General features: G+C 34.1%; 2 protein-coding genes across 12 annotated transcripts in view; one reads left to right on the forward strand and one right to left on the reverse strand.

Moving 5' to 3' along the window:
- The window catches only part of LOC134850907 (torsin-like protein), a 442884-nt gene that overhangs the window by 202585 nt on the left and 217217 nt on the right, over positions 1-23082 (reverse strand). The window contains exon 1 of one of the 3 annotated variants that reach the window (XM_063866700.1): positions 11717-11727. The exons of the other annotated variants lie outside the window; for them this stretch is intronic. The gene's annotated coding sequence lies outside the window, so the exon portion shown is untranslated. Of the gene's footprint in view, positions 1-11716; positions 11728-23082 lie in introns of those variants that run through there. 3 annotated transcript variants of the gene reach the window in all.
- LOC134850905 (dystrobrevin beta-like) overlaps positions 1-23082 on the forward strand; it is a 126497-nt gene that overhangs the window by 91213 nt on the left and 12202 nt on the right. For all 9 annotated transcript variants that reach the window (XM_063866691.1, XM_063866690.1, XM_063866689.1 and 6 more), the window contains 3 exons: positions 3335-3513; positions 5515-5626; positions 6562-6761. In XM_063866691.1, the coding sequence (XP_063722761.1) occupies positions 3335-3513; positions 5515-5626; positions 6562-6761 (491 nt within the window). The remainder of the gene's footprint in view (positions 1-3334; positions 3514-5514; positions 5627-6561; positions 6762-23082) is intronic.

The following is a 23082-nucleotide window of genomic DNA, read 5'->3' on the forward strand; positions in this document are numbered from 1 at the left end:
AAAGTTATAACTTTGCAAAGGCCACAATCAGGCGCCAGAACGAAAGAGGTGTACTACCCAATATAGCAAATAGAGGAGAGCGAGAAATAGAGACCAATATGTTTCGATGAAAATGTTGCAGATGTACTGTTCTTCTCAATTGGCCATTAAGGGTAATGCGCCTTAGAATCAAATCGTTTTTTCCCTTCTGACGTCTTCTTGAGAGTTTTGCGAAAGGTTTAACTTCATTTTGGTTTTCTAAACGAACGTTTGATTTGCAAATTTCATTGGGCAGATTTTGTTGCTTTCGTCAAACTAACCAGCTGGTATCGCCAATTTCTCTTGAATCGTTTCGTTTTCTGGTTCTTGTTCAATCTCGGCCGGCTGCAGACAAATAAGTTTCATTGCTTTGATGATATTCTCGGCATGAATTATTTCTTAATTGATAGGCGATTTGAAATATGATGGTTTTTAGTTTTCAAGTTTCAAAACGGATTTTAATGTTTTGATTTCTCCAGATTATAAAACTTATTAGAATTCCACAGATACCTGGCATTGGAAAACTAGGGAAAAATTTTATCAGAAGTTCACAAAAATTAAATTGCTTCACATGTTCTATGAAATCTCTGACTAGACTAATTACACATTTGTTTAGAAAAACGAAAGTAAGATTAAAGTTTTGAAAAATTCATCATTATGCGTCAAAAAAATGTGCTGGAGATAAGTTTAAGGTGCACTACCCAATATGGCATATATAGGAGAAGGAGAAAGAAAGGTGATCAAATTTTCGACGAAAATGTTGCAGATCTACTCTTCTTTACTGGTTTTTTCGGGTAATGCACCTCAGAAAATATTCTTATTTTCTTTTTCATTTTTACTTCACTGAACTTCTGCGAAACATTTTTTTTCTCGTTTCTCAATGCCAAAAAAAACATGGAAAAAAATTTGTATCCGTTAATCGTATTTCATCTTGACGGATTTTTCCGCTTCTGTTTTTACTTTCACATGTCTTGCAATTTTTAGTGCTTTTTTTCCGACGCAGCTAGCGGATCAATTGTTTGCGAGAATAGAGATGTTTCCTAGATTCGTTGATACATGATTGCGCTATTCCAAAAAGTTTTGTTAAAAACCCTTAAAACTACCCACCAACAGATTAAACATAGCCGTCAGACAATTGAATTTTTGTAAAAGAACTCGAGGAAATTTTGAAAAAAGTTGAATGGAAAAGTTTGAAAGTTTTGAAATTCTGACTTTTGAAGATAAAAATAGATAACGTTGAAGCCTTGTGAATTTCAATAATTGTTTATGATTGGCCTTTTTCTCTCAAATTACCTCATTTAGAGTAACCTGGAACAATGTAAGTTTTGGAATTATAGAGGATGGCATCAAAAACATGGCCCTCAAATGAATGCTTTAAGAGTAGCCATGAAAAACGAGATAGATAATTTCGACCACTCAAATGATCAATTGTTTTAAGCAACAAAAACAAATTGCTGTAAACTTTTATTGCAATCTTGCAGTCAAAAACGAATCGGGCGGCTCTAAATAACAAAAAAGAGAGAGACATTTGCATAAAAACGTTAGTGGTTTTGTAGAGGGAGATCTCGCCGTTTTCCCAGCAAAAGGCGCTCTTCGTACTTCTCGTTATTTAAAGTTCAATTTAGAAAACATTAAACATGACTATGTAAGAATTGGCATTCCGAACGAATCTTTGAATACTGATGTACATAAACTCTCGGTCTACCAAACTGTAAATAATAAAAATTTTGATTATTAAATGCACGACCTTCATCTGGTCAGAGATATATTGACAGTTACTCACCTCTTTATTTTGCACGGATTTTTGTTAAGTATCGGCCTAGGAAAGGAAACTTTTGTCCACTAAGACGATAAAAGTAGATTCAGCTGTCCCGTGATCCTTTTTAACGCAACGTCTTTGACGAACTAAAATCAAATGGCCGGATCCTAAAACTTAGCCACTAGACACAGGTACGAAAGATCTGTACTGCAGTTATTGTTCCGACTTTCGATACGAAAGTAACGGAATATTTGTGCTCGGGGTGGGTTTTTTTTTCTTCAGACAAATTTCGACTTTTTAACTAGCCATTTTTGACGGAATTTTTTTATATCATTCAAAAAGTGTTGTTGTCCTGAGCTCAAATTTGAAAAGATATTTCACCTGTGATCATTTTTCATAAAGTTATGGGGGTTTTAAGATTGCCATTTTGGCCAATTTGGGACAATTAACGCGCGATGTATTTCGCGCTATTAACGCGTAAGCCGAGAGTTAATCCGTCTTAAAATCGTTCCAAATTGGTTGAAAGACGCTTATTTGCCATAATTGATTTGTTACAAGGAGCGAAATCTATCCTTTTGTACTTTAAATGGCGTGTGGGGGGGATGATTTTCATGAAATATTTCAAATTTTAGAAAAAAAAAATTCATTTTATTTTGTCTTACATTTAATTTTTTAATGTTATTACTGCTCCATAAAACCTTAAAAGGCAGTCGGAACATTCAGGGCTTCGCCCTGGTACGAGCAGTCTTGTTTCCATTATGCTGTTAAGATACTCGGAAATCTTTCTAGTCGCAATTAAATCTAATGGTTGGCTCTTCAAAAATCATCCGGAAAACCCTGAGATAAAGGAACACTGGGCATTGACAGTTTGCCGAAAGTGGGTAAAAAAAAGTTACATATAGGCAGTTTCTTCGACTCAAATCAACCAGGCCAATTGAGGCAAACCTTTATGTCATCTCCATCTGAATTGTAATAAACGTAACCGAGAAAATTCTGGAAAAATACAAGATTTCTTTGACAGCACTGGAAAGATCAAGAACAAATTGGAACTATCCAATTTGTTCTTGATCCATCTTCACGATCCCCTAAAACCCATATGTTGAGAGGAGAAAAATTCCTCTTAAATAATTGTTACCAGCAGTAAAATAAAACTTTACGACTGAACTCCAATTGGGTTGTCAATATGTAAGTTATAAGCTTCAGTTTTAAATCACAGCAAAAAGGACTTTATTCTGGTCATTCGATGGCCAAACAGCTTTCTGTGAATGACGTAATCTTGAGAAACTCAACAAAACCCAGGAATAAAATCAAGTCATGCGGCGCAATCTTTGTTTTCATTGAAGATCTTTTAGTTTTGAACTTTTTAGTTCCTTTTTTTTACTCTTTATCATCCGAAGTTCAAATAGTGCAAGTTTTTGAGTCTAAATACTATCGTAATATGTTTTTTTATGCAGTTCGAGACAATACAAATACATATCAACCGAATGACTTGATTATGTCTTGATTTGGTTATGACAACATTTAACACTTTGTTAACCTTTGTGTACAATGTTCTAGCAGCCAGCGGGTGGTGGTAATAAGGTGAAGATCAATGACTACCTGGACACTATGTTTGCTGACCCTGGACCCCAGTGTCTCCTGTGGCTGCCTCTGATGCACCGGATGGCCAATGTGGAGAATGTGCTGCACCCCATTGCATGCTCATTCTGCAGTGCCGAGAGCATGATGGGGTTCAGGTGGGTTTCTTCTGAATCATAAATATCCAACTTGTAAATGGCAACTTGTAACTTCCAACTTTTAAATGGCATTTCATGGGGGTAAAAATAAAGAAATTATTTGACATGTTATGATGTCTAGTTTATCAAGACATAGCCAATCAACGATACACCATAAGACGTCATACACATTACTGTGTGTCATACACACATACTTTACTTGATACACATTAATGTGTGTCAAGTAATGAACGTGTGTGACACACTGTGAAATGTGTATGGCCTCATAAAACGTATCGTTTGATGATTATGTCTTGCTGACCTTGGCATCCTGTCATATCTTTTCTTCTTTGAAAATCGATCCATCTCGCAATGTCAAGTACAAGCTCAAACTAAAAAAATTTTGCATTGTTAACGCAATATTTGGATCAACTTGTTTTTTCCGACTTTCGTACAAAATGACGGAAGATTTGTGCTCTGGGTGAATTTTTTTCTCCAGATCATTTTTTTAAATGTCCATGAATTTGTTTTATATTGAACCATAGAAGTTGAAATGCAATCGGGACATTCAGAGCGTCGCCTTGATACGAGCAGGCTTGTCTTAATTTAGTTTGGAACCAGTTTCGAAACCAACGAAACTAAGCAATAACAGAGAATTCGGAATATCTCGCAAAATATTTATCATTTATGGGCCAACTTGGCAATTTCGAACCAACAAAACTTTTTTTTTTCAATTTGAGCTGAATACGTCAAATTTTTAAACACAAACCCAAAAATTCTGACACAACACATTTGCTGCAATCTTTTTTGCAGTGAAATCTGAGCCAAAATATTTCGGTCATTTTACTGGCCTGTCGAAATAACAACAAAAAGAATTTGAAGGATAAACAAGACTGCTCGTATCAGGGCGAAGCCCTGAATGTTCCGACTGCCTTTTAAGGTTTATGGAGCAGCAGTAAAAACATAAAAAAGTTAAATGAAATTTAAAAAAAAATGAAGTTTTTTTTTCTAAAATTTGAATTTTTTTTATGAAAATCATCCCCCACACGCCATATAAAGTACAAAAAGAGAGATTTCGTTCCTTGTAACAAATCAATAATGACAAATAAGCTTCGTTCAACCAATTTGGAACGATTTATAAGACGGATTAGATCTCCGCTTACGCGTTAATAGCGCGAAGTATATCGCGCGTTAATTGTCCCAAATTGTTCAAAATGGCCATATTTAAACCCTCATAACTTTACGAAAAATGATCACAGGTGAAATATCTTTTCAAATTTAAGCTCAGGACAACAATAGCTTTCGAATGATGTAAAAAATTCCGTCAAAAATGGCTAGTTAAAAAGTCGAAATTTGTCTGAAGAAAAAAAAAAACCCACCCCGAGCACAAATATTCCGTTACTTTCGTATCGAAAGTCGGAACAACAAGATGGCTCGTTTTCTTATAGTTTGTCTGGATAAAAACCACCCGAGCACAATTATTCCGTCAATTTCTTCAAAATTTCGATTAAAAATTGAAAAGAGCTAATGCCTACTGAAGAACTTCGCAATGCCTACTTTTGAGATAGTAAAAACAACTCTTAGCAAGCTCATGCATTCTATGCTCAAACAATAAATGTTGAACTAAAATGCGTACAATAAATAATCAAACAATATACAGAACGCTGCTCTTAACTCAAAGGTCTTGGGATCAAATCCCACTTCGCTAAAGATTGGAGGGGTCCCAGTTCATCCCTCTCCGCAAGGTGGGACCAGCTAGGGTCAAAGAAATGACAACATCAACCCACCTCCGCTGAAGTAATGCCCAAAATAGTCAGGAGGAAGTAGGGCCAAGAGCAAATAAAAGTTATACTATTTTAGTCATTTTTATATTTTTGTTCATTTTCCGACTATTTTGGAATTTAATGAACAATTTCTAAATAAAGTAACCTAATTCATTGTAGCTGGTTAGAAAACACAACTTAGCTCGAAATTATTTCAAGTTATATTTTTTACTTCCTGCAACTTGATTTTTTTGTCCAGATACAAATGTCAGAGGTGTGCGAACTATCAGTTGTGTCAGACTTGTTTCTGGTATGGACAGGCCAGTGGTACCCACTCCAACGATCACGAGATGAAAGAGTACTCCACCTATGTAAGTGACGAAACACTCCACCTCTTTTCAGCAAAAGTAGTTTCTGAGTTAAATGCCAAAGTACAAATCACTACAATAATTCTGAATTCATTTGATTTTTACGACTAGCATTACTGATTAATTCATTCTTCTGAGCTCGCCGAGTGAACAATTTTTTCATAATTGTCACAATCGCAGCTAAAAATTTTTTTGATACTTTTTAAATTGACCTGAATTCGAATAGGTTGTATAAATGAAACAGTAGAAATTGTTTCAGAATTTTGTTGAGCTCCCCCTCCCCCGCTTGAAAAAGGAGGAAAGTTTGGTACACAAAGAAATGTATATGCTTAACCGTCGACTCACCCTCTTCAGGGGAGGATCTAGGACTCGGGGGGTTTTCTCGATTTTCTGTAAATTTTGCCGACTATCTTTTTTAGGCAGGGGCGGATCTGGGATTTTCTCGAGGTGGCGGGCAGGCATTTTTTTCGAAAAAAAAGGCCAAAAAACGCGTTTTTGGCATTTTCAGAAAAAATTTTGACCTAAAAAACGCGATTTTTCGGGGCACTACTCGTTCAAAATCAGTTTGATATTGGCGCAAAAGTATATTCAGCCATAAATGGATATCTCAAAATAGTGCAAAGGGGGACCCTGTAGTTCATCAGGGGGTCGAATCCTTGAAGAGGGGGGTATTAAAATAAAAATAATCAAAAATGCCATTTTGAAGCTTTTGACCTAAAATTAACGTTTTTTTTGGCGCGTGCTGCCCCTTCAAAATTAGTATGCAAAGACAAATTAGTGTCTCAAATGCCTGAGGGAGAAGGCGTCCGCCCCCTCTCTCGATCCGCCCCTTGAGTCTCTTTATAGTGGTGAATAATTCTACTAAGTATCACAGGGTGGAAAATAGTTACAAGATCAGTTCGAACTCTTTGATGTGAAGTATTGAAAACTGATTTCAGAAGTCGCCAGCCAAACAGTTCACCCACACCCTTAGAAAAGGCACCATGAAGTGTCTGCCTGCCACTGCACGCGGAGTGAAAGGGGGGCCCACTTGTGTGAGTGGGATGGGTGCGGGAGGAGAGGGGGGCAGCCCGGATGGGAAAATGTCGTATGGTATAGACACGGTAGACGGACCATCTGTCAACCTGCAGCACATAATGTAAGTGATATTCTTTATTATCCAGGTAATGAACAGAAATTTAAAAAAAAACCACAACTGACTGTTTATTGATAGTTTTTTATAATTAGTTGCAAACTGTTTTTTTAGTGACCTCTCCAAAAATTAGTTTCACTCATATTTAGCTTAATAATCAAAGGGCTTCAACTTTTGATACATCTTTTCTGTTGGTCGAAAACCAGCATATGATAAACGGCTTGCAGTAATAACATAACAGAATTCCAAATTTAACATGTTTCCGCCAGTCAAAGCCAAATGCTAAGCTTGCATACAAGTCTGTCACAATCTCAAGCTGATAAAACTTAACTTTATCCTCATTTTGTGTAAACACAACAGACATGCAAACTGAAAAAGCTAGTAAGCCTGATGTCACGAATACGAGTCTTTTGGACAATTCAGAGGGCTTAATGTCCTAGACACTGATACCAGTGAAAAAACTAAGCCAACATAACTGTTAATAAAACTTTTTGCACCGGCTATGGGCTATTCAAACCTTCGGAAAATGTACAAAACATAGAAACAAACATACCATTTACCAAACTAATTCTTTTATAGGTCCTAAACGACCCAAAAATAGTTAGCCGGATTTAGAGATGCGATGGGTAGTATCGTTTTTAAGGGTTGTTTTGAGCACTACAAGGAGCAAGCCAAGCTCAACAGCTTCCCAAAAAAAACTTGTACACATTTGAGCCCAAAGAATTTCAAACATTTTGTGTTGTTTACGAGGATGTTTCCTCAACAAAAACTCCAATGAAAAAAGTTTGGTTGGGTGACAAATTCAAAAAACTTTTCAAGTTTTAATCCAGCCAGATTTTTTGAATAGTTTTGTCAGCCATGCATCAAACTTTCAACCCTCTACCTTACATAGTCGTTTATCTAAGTTTTCTTTATTTAGTGAACGCTTGTCTATAGAGAGTTGCAAAAAGTTCGGACACACAGAATTACATAAAAAGAGCAATCGTTCCATTTTTATAGACTTTAGCATGCATTTTTGTTCAGAGACACAATTTTGGTCTGATAAATTAGGTTTTGCACTTAAGTTCCAAAATAGTTCCATTGCTCTTTTTAATTAATTTTGTCTGTCCGAACTTTTTGCTACTAATTATAGTTGTCTGCTTACTATTATCAAAATCATTCACTGAGTTTGAACTCTCTGATAACTGAAGTATAAGAGACGCTTATAATCTCAACTCGTCAAAGGACTGTAGAAAATTTTCGTCTTTGAATTCTCAGCGCCACAGAAAAGATCTCTTGAGTAGTTTTGATTAGTTTGATCTAATTATTGACTTTATACAAGTTTTTTTTAAAAAAAAGCAAAACGGCTTACACTGCCAGTAAAAAAATAGGCTTCACTAAAGACACTAAAATTTTTCCAAACACTTGTGATATTTTCTTCCGATCACTGAAAGTGGGATTGAACTGTGTCTGTTGTTTGTTTTTTTTTCCTTTTGAAACAAAAATCCACGCAAAAATCAGGTACCACAAATATTCACCAGAATGCTCCTCGTTTTATATTCTGCAGAAGCCCTTTCAGTAGTGAGTCGAACAATTTTTTTAATTATATAAAGTTTCTAATTACAGAAAAAATCGTCTGAATATTTTGCTTTTGTTATGTTGACTTATTTACCTTGTGGAAATTTGATGAGAAGGGGTGGTCTGCTGATGTGTGTTTTATTGCTTCTTAGTTTCAGTTTGATACGGCTTTTATTACCCTATATTTTAATCCCCTACTCCTGCCGGAAAAGAAGTTGCTCGTACTTTTTGTTTCTAGTTTTCTTTTTCATTTGCTTTAGAATTATTATTTTTTTCGTTTTACAAACGACTATTATTGAATTAAAAGATAATTTAAAAAACAATGGTTCTTTTCTTTTCGTTACTTTTTCAATTATTAAGTGGGAAGGAGCTTTGAATTCGATTGTTTTTTTTTCACATTTAAACGTCATATACGATTGAGTGATAAATCCTGTAATCCCCCTTTCAGTCGCTTTTTAAACTGTATTTAACTTTTCGCAAAAAATTTTCGGTGTCGAGAAAAATCATTTTCAGAAATGTTGCGACAAATTTAGATTGATTATCTAGTCTTCACAAAGTTGATGTACTATTTACTTTTTAAAGAGACTAATAGTTTTTTCTTAGTGATCAAGTTGTTATTAACTATTTCTTGTAGCTTCTGTTACCATTTTTCTGTAAAAAATTAATATCGGAAAAGTTTGCAGATATTGTTTTTGTTTGTTTGTATAACATTTTTGCAATTATAACTGAGGCCGTAGTTTGCTACGATAATCGTACTGCTACCAGTTACTGATTTTATTTATCTATAATTTTGTCTAAAAGCAGTTATAGTTCGAATTATTTTTTTATAATTTTTCAAAAACTGAGGACTTACAGGTTTTGTCTTCTAAGATGCAACATTTTCTGACAATTTAATTGTTTTTTTTTTGTAGCAGAACTATAACGATGAAAAAACAGTTCTAAGAATTTTTAATGCTTGTTTGGAATAACTGCAACAAGCTGTGTGCGCTCGGAACATTCGATTCACTTGCACATTATCTCGATGCCAATTCCAGCGATGAAAATTTAATAACGAAATTAAATAGGCAGTCATTAATATATTCAATTTCATTTTCCGTTTCAAAACAGCGAAGACCACTAGACACTTAAAACAACTGATTTTGAACCATGCATTTTTAATACCTTGAATTATAAAATTTCTCCGCATTCCTCAGAAAAGGGAAATGTTTTACCAGGACTTAAAGGCTGGTAGCGCTGTAATTACATCTCTCTCCCTCAATCATCGAATAGCTTTTTGATTGCATGAGGCGTGATTATAATTTATTGATTTAAAATCAGATTCTGAAAGGAGATTTAGACAATTGCATTTGCCACCTTCCGATTTTGCGAGAAAACGGTATTAAGATTAAAATATCTTTCATTTTACTGTGAGACTCAAGCGTGAACTAATTGACCATTTCAGTTCCAGTTATCAGTTTTTTGAGCCGTTAGATAAATTTTCGACGACTTCCAATCTTTCTTTTTGAGCCTTATGCCTCAAAGAACATTCCAACTGCATAACAGCCACACAAGATATGATAGAACCGCTCTCCCCTTTTAATGCGATTAAAATTCAATTTCGAAATTTCAATTCTGCGTGAAAAACCTTTTTTCTTTTCATTTTCCCCCAAATGCGGATCCTCATTTAATTGATTAGCGCCTTTGTAAACCGGTTACAGGAAATAATGTCGAAATTCCTCAACTCGTGTTAGAAAAAATTATCTTCTAAAACTACAGCCTTTCACCTGGCCGACAGAAATATGGATGATTTCCTTTTTCCTGATATTTAATTATTGCCAAGATATCCTTCCCAATAAGCAAAAAATAACCTTGCTTTGCGGTTGATATAACACGAGGATGGTCATTTTTTTGTGAAAGCTCAAATTTTACCACTCGATCATCGATCAAAGTCTGCTCTCATCCAGACAATGCGATTTAATTTATTTTAGAATGAAGAACCTTCGTTTTTAGCTGATCTGAACTAATTATTTTCTGCTTACGTCAGTGAAAACGACTTCGCGCATTCATTTAGATAACAATGGTTTTATACGCAATTTGAGGTTTTAATTAACAAGTTTTTATTTCTTGACTTAGTTTTGTCTGCGTCGATTATTGGAAGCATTTTTCTTTGACGAAATTCAAGTAATATATAAACACTTTCAACGAAAGAGTTCAGTTACGTTTTAAACAACGGGGCTTCCGGTGTCCCATTTTTAATGATAAAATACCCTACTTTCTCCAAAAAAGCTACTTATTTTTTAAAAGCGCTCATATGTCTTCCACACTTATTGAGACACAAACAGATTGCATTTTGAGGCATACTTTTTAGACAAAATTTTCCTTCTTTTCGACAAACCGGTCTTTTCGACAACAAAATTACGGATGCATTTGCCAATCTAGTCGATGGGTTAACTAGACGCTAATTTATGTTAATATAGTCGCTTTTCCGCTCCTTTCCCCGCTTAGAGTTGTTTTATAGCTCATCTTTTTGATGCATTTGAGTGATTACCACCCAATCAAACCAACCTTGCTAAAAACAAACAGACCTAAAAATTATTTAAGCAACTATTGCATATATATATTAATATCCGTGGTGGACTGAGTTCAGTTCTATTATTATTGCTACTATCGGCAAAATTAAGAATTATCAATTTCCTATTATTTCAAAACACCATTTTCTTCTAATAGTTTACACGATTTGTTTACTAAACAAAAAGTTCGGCTATGTTTTCATCATTTTTTTTTTCGAGAATTTTGTAGTTAAAAAATTAAAATTGTGGAAATCTACAAACTTTTGCAACAAAAAGCCTTTTTGTTGATTTATTCTCTACCAATAATAAGATTGTAATACCTTAAAAAAAACTGTTCTGCCAAAAAATTTAAATATATTTAGTCTAGTTTTTCAATGATTTCTGTATTCAAAACTACTATATTCGAAAACTGATTTTAGTTCTGCCGGCCGCATAGAACTTCTGCGGGTGATCTTTTTCTGTAACTTGCTAATTATCTAACTTTTCTGTGAGTGAACAAAAAAGCCGCAAGATTTTCCAAAGTTTTCGATTTTTAATAAAAATGACCCAGAGCAGAAAGTACTTAAGAGTTTTTTTAAATGGATGAAAATGATGGATGAAAATAGGTCTCGTAGCGAGTGTGAAAAAATGAAATTAGCCCAAATTGAATTTTCATCTGGGCTGGTCGGTGCTAAAATATAAGAGGTGAGTTGAGGTGAAAGTCTTATGCACAGACCGTTTATAGCCCCATTTCCCCTGGCGGAAAACAGCATTCTCTTTGAACGGGTCCAAAAAGAATGCTTTCCCAGTTTTCCTCAGTTTCCAGTTTTTTTCCTGCTCACCTTGCGTTGGTACACATTTATGTTTGTTCTTTCCATTTAATAAGTACACTGTGACCTTTCATTGCCGCTTCAAACAAATGCTTGGTATATGGCATCCTACTATGTGCTAAAAACTTGCAAAGCAACCTTTCCCTCACTACTGCAGGTTGTATTTTGTATTAACTTTTCACCGATTACAGCCGTGAATTATAAATGCTCACAGCAAAGCATTTTACTGATGCAGAAATCTGTACTTAAAATAGAAACTTAACCATTTTTTTGTTATTTTGGTGTAGCAAAAATTGCTAATCCAACTTAACGATTTTTATTTGATTATTTCTCTTCATGCGTCCCGTCTTAACTTATAAAATCAGCATTTTTTACCAGTCTAGATTTTTTTATTTCAATGATTCGTAGCGTACGATTTTTTTTGTCAACGGCTTTCAACAACACCTCTTTAGAAAATGTACAATAGCTCTACTGCTTCTAACCGCCGCATTCAAAGACCTGCTTTGAAAGCGTTCATTTCAAAAGGTAATGCATAAACAGGTTTACACAACCTCGATTATCATATGGTCCCAATTAATTCTTTTCAAAGTTCTATTTTGAAGCTTTGAAGCTAATTGATATTCCAGAACAGCTTTTTAGGCCGAGACACAAGGCTGCCCTTCAGTTATCTCTTGATAATGTAGTTTTTTCAACCCAATTTTCTCTCAATTTTCTCCCTATTTTCAATGCTGAATAAAAATTGTTCGAGTACTTCAGCAATTTTCCCGCTGGCATCGAACCGCTGGGCTTCATAACAGCAGTTACCTGACATCAAATTCCAATTAATTTTTACAGGCAAACCTCATATAAAGTTTATTGGAAAAGTTCGGAAATTACACTAGATTTTCATTATTTTCACAATTCCTCTGGGGTTTGTATGTTCATGACATTCACTCAGAAAATTCATTACATAAAACTGGTACTAGCTTAATCTTTCAAATCAATTTCTGTCAAAACCTTAGGAAATTGAAAATCAACCACCCTCTTCGAATAAAAAAGAAATTATCTCAATTGTTAATTTACATGTGATTCTCATAGCACTTATCGACAATTTCTCTTCGAACTACGCATTTTCACCTCTTGATTGATAAGATTGGTGCGTTTTCTTAAAAATTTTGAAAGTTCAGCGATTGAAGATGAAATTTTTCTCAAACTTCCGAGGGAGTCGTGAAAATATGTTAAACTGCCCGGCAACTTGTGCTATTCCCGAAGACTCTCCCGTCCAGTACCACCGAAACAACACATTCCCTAATCGGAACTTCAATTACTCGGCAGCTGCAACATCGTCCCGAGAAGCTTGCTCGTCACCATTTGGCCTAACGTTTAATAAAACGAGTAATATTAATAATAGTAATCAGCGATCATCGAGACGAACAGCGTTAAGTGAAAAGAAGAGGCCGCCCCTAAGCTCAGTCGGACCGACAATTCAGCGAAGTGTCAGTTTGTCCAAAATGTTTTCAAGGTCTACTTCGGCGTCTACGGAGAATAGCGCTTTCATCTATAATCGGTGCATCAGGTAGGTCTTCTTAATTAGAAAAACGGCCCTCCAGGCATTTAAGAACTTTTGAAGTTGAAACTTTTCGACAGCTGATACTAAATTTGATGCTTTTTATATGTAAATTCACAAAAAAAAGTTTTTAATGTTTTTTTTTCAATAAAAGTCATTAATCGCTCGAGTTGGTATTTGGTGTTTGAATTTTGACTTTTTTTGCTGTTGAATTCAATTTCATTTAATGAACGGAAGACAAATCATCCTCTCGAATAACAAAAATCTAAATGACGCAGAAAAGCGTGATATTTATTCTTAATTTAAAAAGGTAAACTTTTAGATTTACCAGCAGAATAGAAAATTCATTTTTTGATCCATTTTCCTATAACGCGATTCCTATCACAAAAAAGTCAATCGCAATTCCAACTTAGGCAGAAATTTTTGATGAAAAAATTGTGTATAAACGAATTATCGGTTTTTTGCAGAAGCATGAAATCCTAGCTGACGAACAATTAATTTTCACTGTTAACGAGGCCCAAATGAAGCAATGACTGAATTAACTGGATGCATTAGGCATTTTCAAAGCAAAAAAGATACCCTTACTTGGGCAAAGCTAGATCTTTCAAAAATTTGAGACACCGGGTTAAGAGGGAACACGGAAAAACTAATATCAACGGATCTTATAAATCGATCTCAAAATGTAGTAGTAAAAAACATCGTACCGAGTTCAAAACATGTGCCTTTGGAGTTCCACAAGGGTCATTTTTGGGGCTCCTTCTTTTTCTTATCTATGTAACTATTCTACCAAGTTTTTGTATGAAATCAAAAATAACCTTCTATACTTTCTATTCGACAAAACCTAGTACTTCAAAAATGCTTCAATCTGCGAAAAACAGACAGTCTCCGAAAACTAAAAGACATATTTATTCTAAAAGACAGACAAAAATTCATTGTAAAAAGCGATTTTTTGATAAAAATCATTTCCTCGATGGTTTCTTGATAGTCTCTCGATGATGAAAGCATTTCCTCGATGGTCTCTCGATTTTACTTTTTGTTACCTCACAATTTGTGTTCGAGCTTTTCGATTTTAAATTTCTAAAGGTACTTTACATTTTTTACTAAAAAAAACCGTAATTTTTAAAAGCAAATTCCATTACTTAGTTTGTCTGAGTTTTCGTATGGCAATGAGGTCGAGATTTTTTTTTTTCGTTTTTGATTGTTCAGTTCATTTTTTAATAAAAGGAAGGTAAAAGCCACCGTTAAGCAGCAATAGCGTTAAGATAACAAAAATTTGAACGAATTCTAGTTTCAAACATGATTTTAAATTTATAGATTTCCTGGACTAAAAAAAATACCTAATAATTCAGTTTTAACGGTTTGGGGTAAACATATCAAACAAAAGTGTCATTCATAAACTGTTTTACTGTTCTTAAACCTTAAAGAGCTTCAAAGGTGTATTCTGTTTTCTTGGAAAATCGATAATTGTGGTTTTTCAAAGAACAAATCAGTTTTTTTTTTTTTCGTTTTTTTCGTTCCTTGACACTTTTTCAACTTTTTGAAGACTATGTTTTTTTTACTGAAGAAAAACATTATTTTTTTGTTTTGTATTCTGTCTTACTTTTTTTTCCGGTGTGTTTTTCTCGGGTTGATTACATACAAAATAATTGCCATACAACTCGGGTAATACGGTATATCGAAAAATGTGTATTATTCAGTTTTCATTCCCAAATTTTGTATGACAAGCAAGTTTCCCATAAAAACAAATTTTGAAACCTTTCAACACTCTAACTTATATCTGCTAATAAGAGCTTTTCGCTTGCCATAAATGGAGTTTCGTTTTGACCACTTCCTTTTATCAAAACTTTACGGTAAGATTTCATCATAAAGAACATCATAAAAAAAAATTATCTTTATCATAAAGAATATTTTATCATAATTGAAGAAAAAAGTTTTTAGTTTTCATTTTACTCTCTACTACAATTCTTTTTCTTAAAGAATTTTTACAAAGAACATTTTTCAAAATTGCTCACAAAATTTTGTCGGAAATAGTTTTCTCATCCAAAACTCAAAAATTACAATAAATGTTTTTCTGAGAAATCATAATTTTTTTTTCTTTTTGTAAGATAAAAAACTTCAGTCTGTCCTAAAATCAAACTGAAATTATAAGAAGCTTCAAATCCATCCAAAAGTTAAAAATTTTGTAGCCAGATACAAAAATTATAGTTTTTATTAAAATACCATGTGAAAATCATTACTTTAACTCACTCGGCATATCGCTATATGCAATGCAAACTTTAAAGTTGTCGCAGTTTAGCCTATTTGTTCTCACTTTGAGAAAATTTTTGATAGTTGTGTTTCAAGGCGAACCAAGAAAATATTTCAGAAAAAAAAGCAAATTGCGCATCATGAAATTTCATTTATGGAAAACAGCAAACTTTTTTGAAATTTTGCCTTGATGTATATTGATCGAATGATAAAAACACTAAGTTTTTTTTAAATTAAATATCTTTTATTCATATAAGGAACGTATTCGTTTTACTCGCTCACTTTACTGAGTAGAAATTGGGCTAAAAGCAAACATTTTAAACAATTTTTTCCTGGTCCAATTTCTTGTCAGTAAAGCGAGCTAGTGAACCAAATCCGTTTTTTGTATGATTATTGATTTATTAGGCTATGAAAAACTTAGTTTTAACCTATCAAAATTAATCGTTGAAGCTTCAGATTGTGCTTCCCACGCATTTAAAGCAAATTTTTAAAGTTTACTCTGATATTGATAATCTAAGCTTCGTTTTAAGTCTTACCTTAAAACTCCAAAAATTCAATGGACTAAGTTTTTCTTTAAAGCTTGGAAAAAGGAGACGAAAGATGTTTTCTACGTCTTCCTAAAAAATGATTTTGGTTAGAGCTACAACTACTTTATTTGCGTACTTTTTTTTTGCTTATTTTTCTGTTTCTGTATTGGATTATAAGTTTGCTCATGATTGTTTGCATTCTACTGATTGCATTCTCATGATTGTTTGAATTCCGGACCTATCATTCATCTGCCGACATTGATATTGCACTAAGTGCATCTTTGCACTGTTATCATTAGCACCTCTTTTTATTCGATTATTTTTTCGCAACACTTGCAATTAATATTGTTTTGTTTTTTGTTTTAGTTGCTTAATACAACTTATATGAAAACAATTTTTGGCTAGTGTGCAACACCTTTCTTTGAGAAACTTTTCACCTCTGAGTTGTTCCTATTTTGCCTGTTTATAGAATATCGAATCGACCTTTTTCACTTTAAAGAGTTGGATTTAAAAAAAAAGAGTCGTAACCTAAAAAACTATTGGACTTAGATTTGATCTGCTGTCTTTGGTGCTAAACTAATCATAATTTACTTAACAAACTATATGAGTAGGGGCAAGAATGTCATTATCACGTCTCATATGTTTAATCATTTTCCGTCGTTCCACTATTTCCATAATTTCCATAAATAAAAGTATCAGTGTAGACTGAAGCAGTCTTATCAACGCCACTCTTTTCTTTTTCAAAAAATTAAAACCTCTAAAATTAAAATTTTTGATGAAGATTGATTTAAAAAAAATCGGACTCAACAAGCAATATTTATTGTTTCGATACTATCATGTGTTTGCTGTATATAGAAACAGCCTTGTGTTCACTCAGGTGCTTGTGTCTTTATAGATGCATAAAAACAGCCTGTGTCTGTCTAAACAGGTGCAGAGCATGAACGTATTGACTCTCAAGAAAGATTTTGGTCTGATGAGAAAATTGAAACGTTTCCTTTTTTCTGTTTTGAAGAAGGTTTTGCTTTTTAAGCAGTTACATCTACAACTGATATTAATTACAATAAAATATAAACAATTATTTTTCAAATAAATTGTGTTTTGTGTTGTTTATCCGACCGTTTGTATTCGGGTTTGTTTCAATTTTTTTTTCTTTTTTTGGTTTTCCACGCAAAATCAGCTACCACATATAATCATCAGAGAGTTGAGTAAGATAATATATTAAAGCCCTTCCAATTTTGATTGGACCCACATTAAAAAGTTTGGGAAAAATTTATCCCAGTTGTGAGAATAACTAGTTTAAAATTTTGGATTTGACGATACTAAATTAAGAGGGAGCCCGCACCAAAATAATTTTGACCAAATATTGTGCAAAAGCGCCATATTTGGCGTATTTTGAACTAATTGGCTGGGTATGTTTTTAGCAAGATATTGATTTCGTAATTTTGTTAAGCTCTTGGAAAAAAAATTGATCACTCTCAGAAAAACTAACACAAACATATTTGGTCGAACGTTTCTATCTAAAAATCCAAAAAGTGACAGCTAATGAAATTGATTAAAAAAAGCGCTTTAATTGAGTTCGAATAACTTTCATTGAAGGCCTCCTCTCCCATCTTTGCGTTAATAGTTGGAAACAAAGCGCCAATGATGATTACTTCTTTCTGATTTTTTTATACGGTCTATAAATCCCATAATACTCAGCATGTCCAATCATTTTGAAAATTTTGCCAAGAGTTAGAGGATCTTTTAGGACTTATCAAATCAAAGATAGCAAATAATTGTCAAAAATAACAAAGAACTAGACTTTTTTGCAAGGAACTGAAATGTTTAAGTGACCTGAACATACACTCAGAAATGTGTATGATGACTTCTGCACCTCAACAGGCGAAGTGCAAGTTTTTCTCAACCTTGGTCTTACGAGGCCAATTGTGAATTGTAAGCGGATTCATCAACAGTCCAAAAACAGACCTGTTGCAGAACCCGCAGCATTGCTATTTTTCTTTTATCTTCTTTGCTATTCTGGATTCCCCGTACAAATGGCTAAAACAATGTTTTGTTCAAAATTGCTCCAAAACAGGCAACTTTTGTGGAATCCATAACAAAATTTGTGAAATCCGCAAAAATTTTGCGGAATCCGGATAAATTTGTAGAATCCACCAGCAAATAATACTATATGTGTTTAGTAAACTTTAGCTGTTGTAGAGTCCGCAAATACAAGTAGAATCCGCAAATTGTAAGCGGAATCCGCAAATTTAAGGCAGAATTCGCAGAAATTTGTGGAATCCACTTACATTAGCGGAATCTATTTATTTTCGCGGAATTTGCCTACATTTGCGGAATCCGGAACAATCGCCTATTTTCACTCGTTGGGGAATCCGCGACAAAACTTACGATAGAGGTATTTGTACGCGGAATCCACAGAGTTTTCGTGATTGGAATCCACTTTCATTTTGGAACAAGTTTAAGGACTGTCTTTTGAATCCAGGAGTATACAGACACCGAATTTTGCGCCTTTCTTGTGCACGTAATGTGAAAATATCTTCATCAAGGTTTTCATGTCAATTTCAGAGCTAGAGCGCCTACAAGTATCAACTAAAAACTCCAAGCATTAATTTGATGAAGAAAATGCCTTGTTTATTGAACTGCTATTGATACATTTCAAAAGATTCAGCAATAGACGTTTTAAAAAGACAATAAATCAGCAAAATATTTTTAAAAAATGGCCACTAAACTGCTCAAAAATGCATTACTTCTGTTCTCATACACTGAGTTTTCGTTATTTACCAATTTGGGCGGAGTATGTGAAAAGACCAAAAAAAGTTGAAAGAGTAGCTTGAAGGAGTTCCATTATTGCTTTCAAGAAAGATTACAAGGAATCAACAGAAAAAAGTAACACTGATACGTCGAAAGTTTTCCACCGACACAAAAGGCATTGAAAAATTGCATTAGTAATAGAAGAAAGAGTATCCCGAGCTAGACAAATTTGTCCTCGCTTCTTATGAATATATATTCACTTTGCTATGTAATTTCATCTCTTTATGGTAAGCTGACTGCCTTTATCAAGCTCAAATTGCAACATCGTATTAGCCTTTGGGGGATTGCAATTTCTCTTTTAAAAGCTTCATAACAAAGACCAGTTCACGGGGACAATACAATAAATTTCCTTCAATTTTCCCCTTGGTCTGATAGATACACCGAGGGCATAAAAGTAACACGCTAGCACGTTAATATTTTACCACGTTCCGTAATGTAACACGTCGCGGAGTTTTCCTATCAATATTCCTTCTGCTGCCATAATCATTTTTCTTCCCTTTTCTGATCTAATACATTGACAAAAACATTACAAAAATAGAAGTATTTTCTGAAAAGTTGAAATTGAGCTCTTGGAGTTGCAATTGCGGGACAGTGTAAGTATTTTTGCTGTAATAACTTTTTTACCTTTTCAAGTTTCAAAGATTTTTAACAACATAAAGCGACGTGATTTTAAAATAAGTTTTTGATGTATGACTGACTGCCTACTGAGATAAAGTTTTCATAAAACAGCTGAAAGTTAACATAATTGTCGAACACTGAAACAAGTATCGCTGAAACAAGTCGGAGCTGTTATTGTTCCGACTACTTTGCATTTGACTGTGTTTTGGTTTTTGAAGTTTCTCTATGCAAAATCAGATGTGGTTGTGTGATCAGGGACGGATCTAGGATTTTGTCAAGGGGGAGGGCGGATTTTCAAAAAAACGAATTGATTTTCCGAGCTCTCCCAAAGCACTAAAAAACAATTTTGAAAAACAGGCCAAGAAAAGCGTTTTTAGGCTTTTCCCGTGAATTATCGCTTTTCCTGGGAATTGGCTAATAACACCTCAAGGTGACAAAGGAGGGTTTTGGTTCACAGGTTTCTTTTTCCATCGGCAGAGATTAGTATCTATTGCCGCTATAAAATCAGTATGCACTTGCTCAAAATTTTCCGTATATTGCCTATTTCCGGTCTAGGGGGTATTTTTTCAATTACTAATAGCTTCCAAAATAATCGTTGGAAAAGGTTCAAATTATAGCACATGATGTATTTTGCCACTACCTATCATCCCTCTAAGTTTCAGCTTCCTACGTTAATCGGGAGTCGAGAAACGACTTCCAGAAGTTAGGGGTAGGTTTGCTTACCTAGAGCATAAAACCGGAAGTAGGGGTCCGTGTTTCTAGCTTTAAGTTTACCCCAACTAGGTTTTTTACATATTACTTTTTTGGTCATATTCCAACCGCTAGTTGCCGAGTTTTGGAAGGACCATTTACGCTTCCGTTTACCGTTATGACCTGGGCCAAGGGTGTCCGTAGGATTCGGATTTTTGTCTGCCCGGACCAAATCATCTCTAAAACCCATCCATTGGTTCTCAACCTGGGGGGGGGGGAGGGTTCAGTTGATTTGTTTCCATCTTTATTTTCTTGCTTAGGAGTAACTAATTGTTTTAACGTCGAGCTATTTTGAGCTTGACCATTCGTTTGCTTTACTACTTATCGTATTGACTAATGAACACAAAACTAATAAACTTGACGCTCTACTAATAAGCTTTATTATACTGCATGCAATTCTCAAGTTTATGCTCTTCAGCTGCGTTTTTAGTTCTTCAGCTGCGGTTTTTTAGAGAGATGTCGTAGGATCACCCATCTTACACTATTGCCATTGAAACTATTTTGAAATATGAAACAAGACTGCTCGTATTAGGGCGAAGCCCTGAATGTTCCGACTGCCTTTTAAGCTTTATGGAGCAGCAGTAATAACATAAAAAAACTAAATCAAATAAAATAAAACAAAATTTTTTTTTTCTAAAATTTGAAATTTTTTTATGAAAATCATCACCCCACACGCCATATAAAGTACAAAAAGATAGATTTCGTTCCTTGTAACAAATCAATTATGGCAAATAAGCTTTGTTCAACAAATTTGGAACGATTTATAAGACGGATTAAATATCCGCTTACGTGTTATTAGCGCGAATTATATCGCGAGTTAATTGTCCCAAATTGGTCAAAATGGCCAAAATGGCAATCTTTAAACCCTCATAACTTTACAAAAAATGATCACAGGTAAAATATCTTTTCAAATTTAAGCTCAGGACAACAATACCTTTTGAATGATATAAAAAAATTCCGTCAAAAATGGCTAGTTAAAAAGTCGAAATTTGTCTGAAGAAAAAAAAACCCACCCCGAGCACAAATATTCCGTTACTTTCGTATCGAAAGTCAGAACAAAAACTTTCCCTGTGTTTGAAATAAAAACCAGTTTGAAAGTTTTGATAATAAAAAAGATTAAAACTATGTTATTAACTGATCAAAAAAATGAAAAACCGCTCAAGAAAAAGTTTTTACAGATTTTCAAGGGTCAGAAGAACAAGTGCTAGTCTGAAAAGTTACCTGAATCTGTAAATTTCTCGCTAAGAATTGATTCCTTTTGTTATCATATAGACTAGCCAGAAAAACCCTAGGAAAACATAGGGTTTTCAAGAGCCACCTAGTTTAGACTCTTATATAGGCCGTGATGACTTTGTGGGACGGTTTTTCAGTAAAAGTCTTAAATTTCGTTCAAATTCAAACTTACTTTGTCGCGATTTGAAGTTTTCTTTTCAATTTGAGTTCACTTTTTAAAAGGAATTCAAGGCCCTTTGTCACAAATGCCTCAATCATAAATGGTTTTTGAAATACAAATAAAATCAAAGCCATGTGTTTTTGTTGTGAAGTTCGAAAGTTGAATTTTTTTCAAAACAAATCTTTACTTTGTTTTGTTTCATTGACTCTTTTCTAACTAGCTATTGGCTTTTTTGTATTGTTTTGTATACAGTTATCAATTTGAAGAAGAGACAAACTTTGCTCAACGAATTATTGTATTTCATTATATCGACATTTGCAATATAAGGTCAATGAACCTATTTCAATCGTTTCGATTTTTTGTCGGAATATTTTTTAAATTTTCACGCTCAAATTTTCTGAAAAATCATTTGCTTAAAATAAGATGAATCCGCCACTAGCAAAGTGTAAATGTTGCGGACAAACCTGATTGACGTTTAGTTTCTAAAAGAGGTTTCGTTTCTCATATTACCTTTGCTGTTGATCCAGTTTTCTCAATATGGGTTAGTTTTTCAAACAAATGTCAATCAGAAAAAATTTTTGAAAAAGAAGAGCTTTCAGGTGAGATTATTTTTTGCTTCAATCACTCTTTTGTTCGATTAAATCGCATTAAATTGTGAGACATTGGTTATTTCTGATTTCTTTAGTGATGCCTTTTTCTTTTTGATAGCAATTGAATTACTAGCCTCACAACTCTAAACCTTACTCTTTGTCGCTGTTTTTCTTTTCATATCCTCAAAGCAAGGCCAGGAGCAGGCCTGGGGGATGAGGAAACGATGCCCCTCCCCCTCAAGATTTGAACTATTTCACTACTAAAGCTTAATCCTTTTTATTCTGCTTCACGAAATCAACTTTTGCCCAAGCAACTCTAAAACTTCTGTGAAAATGTTCCGCGTGCCACTTTATACTAATTTGAGGGGTTGGCACACGCCATAAAAAGCTAGTTTGCGGTCTTATTTTTTCAAAAATGCACAAACCGGCGTTTTGCCACAATCATGCAGAACTTTCACGCGGCGCCTGAACTGGGTCTGGATGGCGTTTCAGCAGATTTCACAAAATGTATTTTTTTCGAATTTTTGTCTTCTTTAAAACACTCAAGAAAATTCAAGATTTGTCCTTGAGAGAATAGTTTAATAATTTCTAAACAAATGTATAGACGAACAAGACTGCTCGTATCAGGGCGAAGCCCTGAATGATCCGACTGCCTTTTAAGGTTTATGGAGCAGCAGTAATAACATAAAAAAATTAAATGAAATAAAATAAAAACGAATTTTTTTTTCTAAAATTTGAAATTTTTTATGAAAATCATCCCCCCACACGCCATATAAAGTACAGAAAGATAGATTTCGTTCCTTGTAACAAATCAATTATGGCAAATAAGCTTCGTTCAACCAATTTGGAACGATTTATAAGACGGATTAAATCTCCGCTTACGCGTTAATAGCGCGAATTATATCGCGCGTTAATTGTCCCAAATTGGTC

This window comes from Symsagittifera roscoffensis, chromosome 7 (assembly GCF_963678635.1).
Source record: "Symsagittifera roscoffensis chromosome 7, txSymRosc1.1, whole genome shotgun sequence".
NCBI classification, from domain to species: Eukaryota; Metazoa; Xenacoelomorpha; order Acoela; family Convolutidae; genus Symsagittifera; species Symsagittifera roscoffensis.